Genomic DNA, 14823 nt, shown 5'->3' on the forward strand with positions numbered 1-14823 from the left:
TCAAAAGAGGAGAAGAGCATGTGTGAATGCTCACTTTGGAGTTGGAAAAATATGGATTCCGTTAAGCCATAGTCTGTTACATTTCCAGGCTGCGGAGAACAATATTCTACCTGTCCGGGTGTTTGAGTGGACAAATTCTGCTTAATGCTGCTTTTAGCCTTTCCAAAAAAAAAAAAAAATATTAGTGACAGTGTTAGATCTGGGTTCCTTTACACGGTAGAAACTCACCCATCCTTAATTTTTTTTTAAAAAAAAATAATAATCCAAAATAAACGCCGGTTTGAAAAAAAAAAAAAGCAAGCAAGCAGACAGAGGCCTGCAGTGGCTGAGTTTTGCATTCTTGGGCAGCAGGAAACCACGGCCCCGTCCAACGCAGGAGGGCCCAGCGAGGGACTACAAAACCTCTTTTTTCGGCACGAATCCTTGCCTCTGCTGAGCTGCTGGCCTTCCTGCAGAAAATGGCCCCAGGTTTAGGCGCGCGAGAGGACGACGAAAACGACGCAGCCCTCGAAAGCGGAGGTTGGCACAGCTGCCTCTGCCAGAAAAGCGAGCGAGAAAAAGAAGGGAGACGGTTGACGATGTTTCTCCTGCACAGTCTTGGTGTAGCACCATCGTCTCTGATGTTCCTCAGGTCCTCCGCCCGTCTCTTCCAGAACTCGAGACCTGCTCCAAAATGAGGAGGCCTCAGCTGGGCCTGGCGGCCTCCCCAACTGAAGAGGGTGAGGCTGTCGGTGGGAATCCCGGACAGTCTTTGAAAACTGAAGATGTCGGAAGATGTCAGAAGCGACGGCTGGTCGGGCTTGTCCCTCGCCAAGGTTAGCAACCGGATTCCACCTTAATGTGTAAAATCTTTGCGAAGCCCGGCCTCTTCTTCAACGCCTGGAGGAGGAAGAGGAAGGAGGAAGAAGTAAGGGAATTGTCTACGGAGCTTCTCAGCCAATCCAGGTTGTCCCAAAGCTGCTTTTTTCCAAGAGGCAACTGGAAATCTTCCTTGGTTTTCCCTTGAAGACGTTTCGCTTCTCATCCGAGAAGCTTCTTCCATTCTGGCTGAAGGATTCCCCAACCGGCTGTCAGAGCGCCAATGAGCAGAGGACTGCAAAGAATATAAATCCTTCCATTCCCCACCATTCAGTCAGAACGGAAGAAGCTTCTGGGATGAGAAGCGAAACGTCTTCAAGGAAAAAAACAAGACTTCCAGTTGCCTCTTGAAAAAAATGCACCTTTGGGTTAAGGGAAGAATTGTCCATCCACAATCAAGGAGGACTTTAGGAAGACCTCAAGGCCAGAACATCTGCGACCTTCAAATTATTCTCCAAAGCAACAGAGGGCAGGATGAGAAGCAACGGATGGAAACTAATCGAGGAGAGAAGCAACCTGGAATTAAGGAGAAACTTCCTGACAGTGAGGACGATTAACCAGTGGAACTGCTTGCCACCAGAAATCGTGGGTGCTCCATCACTGGAGGGTTTTAAGAAGAGGCTAGACAGTCACTTGTCTGAGATGGTACAGGTTCTCCTGCTTGAGCAGGGGGCTGGACTAGAAGACCTTCAAAGTCCCTTCCTATACTCCACTCCACTCCACTCCACTCCACTCCACTCCATTTTCTATTCTATTCTATTCTATTCTATTCTATTCTATTCTATTCTATTCTATTCTATTCTATTCTATTCTATTCTATTCTATTCTATTCTATTCTATTCTATTCTATTCCAATCTAATCTAATCTAATCTAATCATTCTATTCTATTCTATTCTATTCTATTCTATTCTATTCTATTCTATTCTATTCTATTCTATTCTATTCTATTCTATTATTCTATTCTATTCTATTCTATTCTATTCTATTCTATTCTATTCTATTCTATTCTATTCTATTCTATTCTATTCTATTCTATTCTATTCTAATCTAATCTTTCTATTCTATTCTATTCTATTCTATTCTATTCTATTCTATTCTATTCTATTCTATTCTATTCTATTCTATTCTATTCTATTCTATTCTATTCTATTCTATTCTATGCTATTCTATTCCAATCTAATCTAATCTTTCTATTCTATTCTATTCTATTCTATTCTATTCTATTCTATTCTATTCTATTCTATTCTATTCTATTCTATTCTATTCTATTCTATTCTATTCTATTCTATTCTATGCTATGCTATGCTATGCTATGCTATTCTATTTCATATATTCTATTCTATTCTATTCTATTATTATCATTCCATTCCATTCCATTATCTGGACCAAAACCATCTCACCTCTAAGCTGACTTGAGTAGTTGGGGGCATCCATGGTGGGGTCAAGGAGGTGAAGATGGTCTCCATGCCCCAGAGAGACACTTGTGTAGGATGAGTGGAAATGTGGGGTGTGAACTATGGGGTCCTTGATGCTCTCTGAGCTTGGTGGTTTTCTTGCAGACTTTTCATCACCCAATTAGGCAACATTATCAGTGCTGCAAAGGGTTGGGGTTTGCGGAGAGGAGGAGGAGGAGGAGGAGGAGGAGGAGGAGGAGGAGGAGGATGACAACGACGACGACTGTGGGGTCCTTGATGCTCTGTGAGCTTGGTGGTTTTCTTGCAGATATTTCATTACTAAACTAGGTAACATCACCAATGCACAGAGCACTGATGCTATTACCTAGGTGGGTAATGAAACGTTTGCAAGAAAACTGCCAAGCTCAGTGATCTGGTGAACCCTCCTTTGGAATGCAGCAGCTGGAAGTACAACATCTGTCTTCAGTCTCTGCACTCAAGTGTTTCTCTTCTCAGCCTCTTCTGACCTCTTTCCCAATCCATTGCACTACCCAAGTTTCTAGTCCCTGCCCCTCAAGGGCTGCAGGCCTGCTAAGAATACACCCGCCATTCCCATCAATCATCCACAAATGGAGGAATCCTTTTACCTGGAGCTTGTTGATCATTTCATCAAACATTTTCTTGGCCTCCGAACTATTTGGTTCCTTAAAGTAATCGGCAATCCCAACTTGGACCACAATGGATTTCAGGTTCCGGCAGACACCTGGAAAGAGAGAGGGAACTTGGTTTGATATTGGGGACACCCAGGACAAAAAAGTCAAGATGGCGTCCGTCAAGACAAGGCACATAAAAGCCTGTGGGTCTTTGATTACATGATTGTGTGGGAGCCATCTTGACTTTTTTGACATACACACATCTTGCAACAGAGTGCCTCGGGGTGTAGGTGGAGTAGGAAGCAAGAGTTTCTCCAAACAATTTATATCTATCTATCTATCTATCTATCTATCTATCTATCTATCTATCTATCTATCTATCTATCTATCTTAGACAATTGTTAAGTAAGTTGTGCCCAATTGTACGACCTTTTTGCCACCATTGTTAAAGAAGCGCGGTCGTTAAATGAATCATGAGGTTGTTAAGTGAACCTGGCTTCCCCTATTGCCTTTGCTTGTTGGGAGCTGGCTGGGAAGGTTATAGATGATGATCACATGATCCCAGGACAGCGCAACTGTCATAAATATGGGCCAGTTGCCAAGCACAGGAATTTTGATTATGAGACCATTGGGATGCTGCAATGGTCGTAAGTCTGAAAACTAGTCATAAATCTTTTTTTCAGTACTGTTGTAACTTCGAATGGCCACTAAACAAATGATTATAAGAAGAGGACTACCTATATGTCTATGTCTGTCTGTCTGTCTGTCTGTCTGTCTGTCTATCTATCATTTATCCATCTCTATCTATCTATCTATCTATCTATCTATCTATCTATCTATCTATCTATCTATCTATCTATCTATCATCTATCTATCTATCATTTATCCATCTCTCTCTCTCTCTCTCTCTCTCTCTCTCTAATTTATCTCTATCTATCTATCTATCTATCTATCTATCTATCTATCTATCTATCTATCTATCTATCATCTATCTATCTATCATTTATCCATCTCTCTCTCTCTCTCTCTCTCTCTCTATCTATCTATCTATCTATCTATCTATCTATCTATCTATCTATCATTTATCCATATCTATCTATCTATCTATCTATCTATCTATCTATCTATCTATCTATCTATCTATCTATCTATCTATCTATCATCTATCTATCTATCTATCATTTATCCATCTCTCTCTCTCTCTCTCTCTCTAATTTATCTCTATCTATCTATCTATCTATCTATCTATCTATCTATCTATCTATCTATCTATCTATCTATCTATCATTTATCCATCTCTCTCTCTCTCTCTCTCTATCATTTATCCATCTCTATCTATCTATCATCTATCTATCTATCTATCATTTATCCATCTCTCTCTCTCTCTCTAATTTATTTATATCTATCTATCATCTATCTATCTATCTATCTATCTATCTATCTATCTATCTATCATTTATCCATCTCTCTCTCTCTCTCTCTCTCTCTCTCTCTCTCTCTCTCTCTCTATCTATATCTATCTATCATTTATCCATCTCTATCTATCTATCTATCTATCTATCTATCTATCTATCTATCTATCTATCTATCTATCTATCTATCTATCTAATGTCTATCTCTTCTATCTCACATCTTTCTCATCTATGTATCTATCTATGTCATCTCTCTCTTCTATCTATCTATCATCTCTCTCTTCTATCTTTCTCCTATCTCTCATCTCTCATCTATGTATCTCATCTCTCTTCTGTCTCATCTATCTATCTATTTATCTATCTATCATCTCTATTTCTTCTATCTCTCTTTTCTATGTCATCTATGTAGCTATGTAGCTATCTCATCTCTCTCTTTTCTCTCATCTATCTATCTCTCATCTCTATCTCTTCTGTCATCTATCTATCTATCTATCTATCTATCTATCTATCTATCTATCTATCTATCTATCTATCTATCTATCTATCTATCTCATAGTGAGCCGCTTAAGGACCACAGGCAAAAGATTGTAAAATTGGGCACGACTCACTTAACGACTGCATTGCTTAAGGACAGAACTTTCAGTGCCAATTATGGTCGTAACGCCAACCATTCATTCTTTGTGCCGACAAGAACTGCTATTTCTGGTTTTGGCTGCTTCATTCCCAGCAGGTCAGTTTCTCTGGGGTCTCTCAAAATGGAAAATAAAGGATGTTCTTTTATTTAATTAATAGGGCTGCCGTTTTTTTAATTACTCCATTAATCAACACTGTGTATCCATCTGTAGACAGAAGATTTCATTGCAGATTTTATCAGCACCCAGCATCTTTGGATTGAAGGGCAGATTCCTCTGGTTTTAAGGAGGATGGGCTGCTGGGCACTTTTACACGAGTAATTTAATTTAATTAGCTTTGTTATCCTTTCAACAGGAGTTTAGCCGCCTTACAAAAATCCCCCAAACCATGAAACAATTAAAAAAAAAACCCATATAAACCGCCAGCCCAGATAAAAACAGCAAGAACAATAAAAGGCAACACAGCAGAAGATAAAATAAAATGCTGAAAGCACCAACTTCTTATATAAACGTTTCTTGACTTACAACAGTTCATTTAATGACTGCTCAAAGTTGCAAGGGCATTGAAAAAAGTGACTTACAACTGATTTTTCACACTTAACAGCCGTTGCAGCATCCCCATGATCAAAATTCAGACGCTTGGCAACTGGCTCCTATTTATTTATTTATTTATTTATTTATTTATTTATTTATTTATTTATTTATTTATTTATTTATTTATTTATTTATTTTATTTTATTTTTATTTTAATTCCATTTATATCCCGCCCTTCTCCGAAGACTCAGGGCGGCTTACAAGCTTAGCAGTAGCCTTCATTCTATGTATATGCCTGCTTGTTAGGGCTTTCACACACACCCCAAGCGGCATTATTACAAAGTCAGCTTAATTGCCCCCAACAATCTGGGTCCTCATTTTACCTACCTGGGAAGGATGGAAGGCTGAGTCAACCTTGAGCCTGGTGGGACTCGAACCTGCACTAATTTGCAGGCAGCTGGAGTTACTTAAGGAGGCATTAGCCCACTGCTCCACCAAGGCTGCCGTGTCCCGGGGTCATGTAATCCCCCTTTTGTGACCTTCTGACAAGCGAAGTCAGTGGGGGGGAAGCCAGATAAACAACCGTGGCAAGAAAGGTCGTAAAACGGGGCGGGGGGGGGAAACCTCACTTAGCAACCTCTTGCTGAGCAAGATAAATTTTGGACTCAGTTGTGGGTATAAGTTGAGATTTGCCTCTAGTCCTTGACGTACGTCTGTAACGGAGCCTGCTTGTTACAGACGTACGTCGTGAGGGTCATAAAATGAGTCAGTCACATGACCGACTCTTTTTTTTTTTTTGCATCAGTCATTAAGCAAATGCAGGGGTCATAAATGGGAACCGGTCACTCGCTAGAGACGTAATTTTTGCCCCCAAATGGAAGCAAGTGCTGCTTTTCTGCAAAAAAAAAAAACCAGTCCCACGACTGTGGGCTGCCGCCAACAATTGTTAATGTGGCCATGTTGTGAAGCATCACATGAGCAGTGTGTGTGTGTGCGTGTGTGTGTGTGTGTGTGCGTGTGTGTGTAATGGAGGGCTGACCATCCTCATTTTGGATCTGGCTGATAAATGCGGTTTTTCAGATAGGTTGTAATTTTGAATGGTCACTAAACGGCCAGTCGTAAATCAAGGACTGCCTGTATCTGGGCTTCCCTATCCAGGTGACCTCTACAGTAGATGTCAGTGAAAGGACACACAAAACTCTAACCCGGGGTCCACCCTTGACCACTTTAAGACCTGCGGACTTCGACAGCATGGCTGGCTGGGGAATTCTGGGAGTTGAAGTCCGCAGGTCTTAAAGTCGCCCAAGTTGGACATCCCTGGGCTGGCTGTTTGCTGCCACCTAGTGGCCTGGCCCAGATTTACGTACTCCACTTTTCGCAGCCAATACCGTTTCCGTCCCCTCAGGCAGAAATGAAAGATGCCCCCCCACTTCCAGCCCCCCCCTCCTTCCTGAGCTGCCACTCACTGTTGAAATGCAGTAAGGCTTTTGGGGTGACCGGGGTGGACGTGAGAACCAGCATCTCCAGGCCTTTCAAGCCTTCCCGACACACCTCGGCCGCCACCTCCTGGTTGACCTCCGTCACGTGGTCCAGCTCCAGCACCTGAAGACGCATGCAGTTCCGGGCTGATGGGAGAGAAAAACCATTGGAGAGTCAGGCCGGCCGTGGTCCTTGCACACCAGGGGGGTCCAGAGGGGGACGGCCCTTGCGCACTAGGGCATCAAGAGGGGGATGGTCCTTGCACACCAGGGGGGTCCAGAGGAGACGGTCATTGCACACCAGGGGGGTCCAGAGGGGGACGGTCGTTGCACACCAGGGGGGTCCAGAGGCCACGGTCCTTGCACACTAGGGGGTCAAGAGGACACAGTCCTTGCACACCAGGGGGATCAAGAGGACACGGTCCTTGCACACCAGGGGGATCAAGAGGACACAGTCCTTGCACACTAGGGGGGTCAAGAGGACACAGTCCTTGCACACTAGGGGGGTCCACAGGCCACGGTCCTTGCACACTAGGGGGGTCAAGAGGACACAGTCCTTGCACACCAGGGGGATCAAGAGGACACGGTCCTTGCACACTAGGGGGGTCAAGAGGACACAGTCCTTGCACACTAGGGGGATCAAGAGGCCACGGTCCTTGCACACTAGGGGGGTCCACAGGCCACGGTCCTTGCACACTACGGATCAAGAGGCCACGGTCCTTGCACACTAGGGGGTCCACAGGCCACGGTCCTTGCACACTACGGATCAAGAGGCCACGGTCCTTGCACACTAGGGGGTCCACAGGCCACGGTCCTTGCACACTACGGATCAAGAGGCCACGGTCCTTGCACACTAGGGGGGTCCAGAGGCCACGGTCCTTGCACACTAGGGGGGTCCAGAGGCCACGGTCCTTGCACACCAGGGGGATCAAGAGGACACGGTCCTTGCACACCAGGGGGGTCCAGAGGACACGGTCTTGCACACCAGGGGGGTCAAGAGGAGACGGTCCTTGCACACCAGGGTAGTCACAGGTCTTAAAATGGCCAAGTTTGGACATCCCTGCCTTCAACCACGTTCAGTCTGAAGACATGAGAAAAGCTCCTGTCTCTTTTCCTTCCTTCTTCCTGGGCCAGAAACGGCCCCAAATCTGGACTCACCTAAGGAAGCCAGTCCTTGCAGGCCGCAGCCAGCTCCTCCGACACCCAGCGCTCTCAAGTGTGGCCAGCAACGCCCAATCATCTGCAGACAACGGTTGCTAAACCTGGTGGGTTGTTGGCTGGAAAGCATTTTTGAAAGAAGAGAGACAAGAAGCTAATCGTGAATATCACGTCATGGAGATACCCATTAGGACAGGGTAGGCAACCATGGCTCTTTTATGACTCGTGGACTTCAACTCCCAGAGTTCCCGAGCCAGCATGGCTCAGCTTGGAAACCTCTCCCTTTCCCTTCAGCATGGCTGGCTCAGGAATTCTGGGAGTTGAAGTCCACCAGTCATAAAGCAGCCTAGGCCTAGGCCAGGGGTAGGCAACCTTGGCTCTTTGATGATTCGTGGACTTCAACTCCCAGAATTCCTGAGCCAGCATGGGGGAAACTATGGCCCCTTCACGACTTGTGGACTTCAACTCCCAGAATTCCTGAGCCAGCATGGCTCAGCTTGGAAACCTCTCCCTTTTCCCTTAGGATGTTTGGCTCAGGAATTCTGGGAGTTGAAGTCCACAAGTCATAAAGCAGCCTAGGCCTAGGCCAGGGATAGGCCACCTTGGCTCTTTTATGACTGGTGGGCTTCAACTCCCAGAATTCCTGAGCCAGCCATGGCTCAGCTTGGAAACTTCTCTCTTTTCCCTCACCGTGGCTGGCTGAGGAATTCTGGGAGTTGAAGTCCACCAGTCATAAAAGAGCCAAGGTCGCTTATCCCTGCATTAGGAAGAGAACTTGTCAACGGAGCTGTTTGGAGCATCTTTATAGCTTGAGCTCCAGCGAGCAGGGGGTGGGGTGGGGTGGGGGGGTGTCGAAAAAGAGAAAGCAGACATGTGAATGTCCGGGGGTGCCTCTTACCACGGATGAAGGGGTGCCACCTGAAGCGAGATGATGTCTCGGCAACCTGCTCCCAAGGCCCAGATGACTTCGTGGCCCACAGGATCGGTGGAGCTCCTGGACCGGGAAAATAGAAGGAAGCAAAAGATGAATTTTTCTGGGAAAATTGGCACAGATTAGGGAAAGAGATCCACAGATGGGTCTGGTAGAGGAGCTGCGTGTGGAAACAAATGCTCATATTTGTCTATTTTTCCCCCAAAATATATATATATATATATATATATATCACAAAACGAGAGCAGAGTTGGAGAGAATTGATTTGCAACTTAATTTTGTGGGTCAGCAGTTGCCTGATCTGTATATTCCCAGAGGTCGGCTGTGCTTGTTTCTCAATAAGCCAGACTTACTAGAAGTTGGAAGACAGGATGGAAACTCCTTAATTGCCACAAAATATGGACAGACTTCACCACAGTGTCAGCTGAGAAACGAGGAGTATCCTGGACCAAGCTAAATCCCACCCCCGAAAAAAATGCTAGAGAATTCCTGGATGCCTGATACTCAGACAAATCAGCCATCAACTGGCATGTAGAGATAAATAACATTTGCACGCTATTCGAAAGTGAACAGGGAAAACCTACAAAGGAAACAAAAAGATGACACCACCTTCTTGACAGCAATCAACACCCAGACTAGACCAACAACCAAGCCATTAACAAACACCCCCCCCCCAAAAAAAATCAAGGAACTTCCAATTCAGACCAACAACCCAGCAGTAAACAACAGCCTAATTGAAGAATCACCAAGATTTCTCCCACCAATATTGACAAGGCAAGCCACGCAAGCACACCCCAGCATTTCTAGCACTGATGACGTTACCTAGTTGGGTAATGAAACGTCTGCAAGGAAACAACCAAGCTTAGAAAGTATCATGAACCTCACAGTCCTCCTCCTCCTCCTCCTCCTCCTCCTCCTCCTCCTCTTTGCAAACCCCACTCCTTTTTAGCATTGATAATGTTACTTAGTCGGGTAATGAAACATCTGCAACAAAACTACCAATCTCAGAGAGCACCAAGGACCGCACAGTCCTCCTCCTCCTCCTCCTCCTCCTCCTCCTCCTGCTCCTCTTCCTCCTCCTCCTCCTCCTCTTCCTCCTCCTCCTCCCTCCCCTCCCCTCTGCAAAACCCCCTTCCTTCTAGCACTGATGATGTTACCTAGCTGGGTAATGCAACATCTGCAAGAAAATAATCAAGCTCAGAGAGTACCTAGGACCCCATTTCCAGTTGACCGCCATCCCATGATAGGGCAAAACAAAGGGGTGCTCTCCGTGATAGATTTGGGGGTATCCAAATCAGTACACCCCCGTCCGATAGGAAGTGCCTTGCATCTTCCTGCATGATGAAAGGGGCCACACAGATGACAACCAGCTTAAATGAAAACTGAATTAAAACTTTCTGGGAAGTTGCCGGCTCCTGTTATGAGATTGGGAACGCCTCATGCATCTCCGGCCCCTTTCTCTCCCTAAAACGGTAAGCGTTATAAATTCCCACCCATCCCCATGAGTCTTAGAGGTGGCAAATCAATCAATTAATAAAAATAACCTTTATAAAACGAGCTTGGCTTTTTGCATGACCCAGTTCCAGGCTAGAGAAGAGCCTAAAAATAAACAGGCGTGAATTATCTAGAAAAATGCCTCTCCCGGAGATGCCTGCCAAGGCTCCTGGATTGTTTGGTGTGGCCTTAATTAAAGGGATGAGTCATCCGGGCAGATTAGAAGGCTGCCAAGCTGTGTAGGTACACCTGTCTGTCCAGAGTGAAAAAAAGAGGGAGGAAAGGGAGGAAGTGGAGGATGGGAGGTTTGCACCCAGAAGGACCACTGATCTAATGCAAGGCCTTGCTCCAAGCCAGATCGTTCAGCCTGACACCATTCAGCAGTGGTCTTCAAATATGGCCCTTTGATGATTTGTGGACTTCAACTCCCAGAATTCCTCAGCCAGCGTGCCTGGCTGAGGAATTCTGGGAGTCGAACTCCACAAGTCCTCAAAGGGCCAAGTTTGAAGGCCCCTCATGTAAACTTTAAGAGGAGTGGACTTCAACTCCCAGAATTCCTCAGCCAGCGTGCCTGGCTGAGGGATTCTGGGAGTCGAACTCCACAAGTCCTCAAAGGGCCAAGTTTGAAGGCCCCTCATGTAAACTTTAAGAGGAGTGGACTTCAACTCCCAGAATTCCTCAGCCAGCGTGCCTGGCTGAGGAATTCTGGGAGTCGAAGTCCACAAGTCCTCAAAGGGCCAAGTTTGAAGACCCCTGATGTAAACTTTAAGAGGAGTGGACTTCAACTCCCAGAATTCCTCAGCCAGCGTGCCTGGCTGAGGAATTCTGGGAGTCGAACTCCACAAGTCCTCAAAGGGCCAAGTTTGAAGACCCCCTGATGTAGACTTTAAGAGGAGTGGACTTCAACTCCCAGAATTCCTCAGCCAGCGTGCCTGGCTGAGGAATTCTGGGAGTCGAAGTCCACAAGTCCTAAAAGGGCCAAGTTTGAAGACCCCCTGATGTAGACTTTAAGAGGAGTGGACTTCAACTCCCAGAATTCCTCAGCCAGCGTGCCTGGCTGAGGAATTCTGGGAGTCGAAGTCCACAAGTCCTAAAAGGGCCAAGTTTGAAGACCCCTGACATAGACCTTTAAGAGGAGTGGACTTCAACTCCCAGAATTCCTCAGCCAGCGTGCCTGGCTGAGGAATTCTGGGAGTCGAAGTCCACAAGTCCTAAAAGGGCCAAGTTTGAAGACCCCTGATGTAGACTTTAAGAGGAGTGGACTTCAACTCCCAGAATTCCTCAGCCAGCATGCCTGGCTGAGGAATTCTGGGAGTTGAAGTCCACAAGTCATAAAAGGGCCACGTTTGACCATTGAGTCTAGCATTTAGCAACAGTTGTTAAATGAGTTTTGTCCCATTTTATGACCGTCCTTCCCGCCTTGGCTTTGTGAAACACTGCAGTTCTTAAGTTAGCCTCACGGTCGTTAAGTGAATCTGGCTTCCCCCGTTGACTTTGCTTGCCAGACGGTCGCCAAAGCGGATCACTTGACACTAAATAGGAGTCAGTTGCCAAGCGTCCGAATTTTGATCACGTGGTTGTAAGTGTGAAAAATGGTTATAGGTCCCTTTTTTTCCAGTGCCTTTGTAACTTCAAATGGTCACTAAATGAATTGTTGTAAGTTGAGGACCATCTGTGTAATCCAGTACTAGCATCTATCCAGAGTGGCTGTGATATTCCGGCGTTCCAGGTACATTCCCATGCTCTGATCTCTGATCTGGGATCATCTCCAGAACTTCTAAGCTGCAGCTCTCTTGATTCACCAACGTTACCTTGGTCTTGCATAATTGGGGGGGGGGGACCACATCCTGTACAGCAAAAAAGGTTGTAGAAGTCAAGTGATCTAGCATATACTTTTTGTCCTGCACATGGTCCTACCTTTAACATCTCCAGACAAGGCTGGAGATGTACCTCACTAGAGCACTAAGAAGAATAGAATAGAATAGAATAGAATAGAATAGAATAGAATAGAATAGAATAGAATAGAATAGAATAGAATAGAATAGAATAGAATAGAATAGAATAGAATAGAATAGAATAGAATAGAATAGAATAGAATAGAATAGAATTAACAATAGGAAAGAATTAGAATAGAATAGAATAGAATAAAATAGATATTGGAATGGAATAGAATAGAATAGAATAGAATAGAATAGAATAGAATAGAATAGAATAGAATAGAATAGAATAGAATAGAATAGAATAGAATAGAATAGAATAGAATAGAATATGTGAAATGGAATGGAATGGAATGGAATGGAATGGAATAGAATAGAATAGAATAGAATAGAATAGAATAGAATAGAATAGAATAGAATAGAATAGAATAGAATAGAATAGAATAGAATAGAATTAACAATAGGAAAGAATTAGAATAGAATAGAATAGAATAAAATAGATATTGGAATGGAATAGAATAGAATAGAATAGAATAGAATAGAATAGAATAGAATAGAATAGAATAGAATAGAATAGAATAGAATAGAATAGAATTAACAATAGGAAAGAATTAGAATAGAATAGAATAGAATAAAATAGATATTGGAATAGAATAGAATAGAATAGAATAGAATAGAATAGAATAGAATAGAATAGAATAGAATAGAATAGAATAGAATAGAATAGAATAGAATAGAATAGATATTGGAAAAGAATAGAATAGAATAGAATAGAATAGAATAGAATAGAATAGAATAGAATAGAATAGAATAGAATAGAATAGATATTGGAAAAGAATAGAATAGAATAGAATAGAATAGAATAGAATAGAATAGAATAGAATAGAATAGAATAGAATAGAATAGAATAGAATAGAATAAACAATAGGAAAGAATGAATAGAATAGAATAGAATAGAATAGAATAGAATAGAATAGAATAGAATAGAATAGAATAGAATAGAATAGAATAGAATAGAATAGATATTGGAAAAGAATAGAATAGAATAGAATAGAATAGAATAGAATAGAATAGAATAGAATAGAATAGAATAGAATAGAATAGAATAGAATAGAATAGAATAGAATAGAATTAACAATAGGAAAGAAATAGAATAGAATAGAATAGAATAGAATAGAATAGAATAGAATAGAATAGAATAGAAAAGAATAGAATAGAATAGAATAGAATAGAATAGAATAGAATAGAATAGAATAGAATAGAATAGATATTGGAAAAGAATAGAATAGAATAGAATAGAATAGAATAGAATAGAATAGAATAGAATAGAATAGAATAGAATAGAATAGAATAGAATAGACAATAGGAAAGAATGAATAGAATAGAATAGAATAGAATAGAATAGAATGGAATGGAATAGAATAGAATAGAATAGAATAGAATAGAATAGAATAGAATAGAATAGAATAGAATAGAATAGAATAGAATAGAATAGAATAGAATAGAATAGAATAGAATAGAATTAACAATAGGAAAGAATTAGAATAGAATAGAATAGAATAGAATAGAATAGAATAGAATAGAATAGAATAGAATAGAATAGAATTAACAATAGGAAAGAATTAGAATAGAATAGAATAAAATAGAATAGAATAGAATAGAATTAACAATAGGAAAGAATTAGAATAGAATAGAATAGAATAGAATAGAATAGAATAGAATAGAATAGAATAGAATAGAATAGAATTAACAATAGGAAAGAATTAGAATAGAATAGAATAGAATAGAATAGAATAGAATAGAATAGAATAGAATAGAATAGAATAGAATAGAATTAACAATAGGAAAGAATTAGAATAGAATAGAATAGAATAGAATAGAATAGAATAGAATAGAATAGAATAGAATTAACAATAGGAAAGAATTAGAATAGAATAGAATAGAATAGAATAGAATAGAATAGAATAGAATAGAATAGAATAGAATAGAATAGAATGGAATGGAATGGAATGGATAGAATCTTTTAAAAAACATCCAGTGTTGAAGCATTCACAACATCTGGAGGCAGGTTGTTCCACTGGTTAATTGTTCCACTGGTTAATTGTTCTAACTGTCAGGAAGTTTCTCCTTAGTTCTAGGTTGCTTCCATCTTTGGTTAGTTTATAGAAAGAGTGCAGAGAAGAGCAACAAAGATGATCAGGGGACTGGAGGCTAAAACATACGAGGAACGGTTGCTGGAATTGGGTATGTCTAGTAGTTTAATGAAGAGAAGGACGAGGGGTGACAGGATAGCAGTCTTCCAGTATCTCAGGGGCTTCCCCAAAGAAGAGGGACTCAAGCT

At 42.2% G+C, this 14823-nt stretch overlaps 1 protein-coding gene across 1 annotated transcript in view; it reads right to left on the reverse strand.

Annotated features, from left to right (window-relative positions):
- Nucleotides 1–816: 816 nt before the first annotated feature.
- The window catches only part of FBXO41 (F-box protein 41), a gene marked incomplete at both ends in the record, with an annotated part of 49224 nt that continues 35217 nt past the window's right edge, over nt 817–14823 (reverse strand). The window contains 5 exons of the mRNA XM_081332417.1: nt 817–879; nt 2901–3016; nt 6951–7109; nt 8121–8239; nt 9019–9114. Coding sequence (XP_081188543.1) covers nt 817–879; nt 2901–3016; nt 6951–7109; nt 8121–8239; nt 9019–9114 — 553 coding nt within the window. The remainder of the gene's footprint in view (nt 880–2900; nt 3017–6950; nt 7110–8120; nt 8240–9018; nt 9115–14823) is intronic.

The sequence above is a fragment of the Vipera berus genome, assembly GCF_964194415.1.
Source record: "Vipera berus genome assembly, chromosome: 7".
NCBI classification, from domain to species: domain Eukaryota; kingdom Metazoa; phylum Chordata; class Lepidosauria; order Squamata; family Viperidae; genus Vipera; species Vipera berus.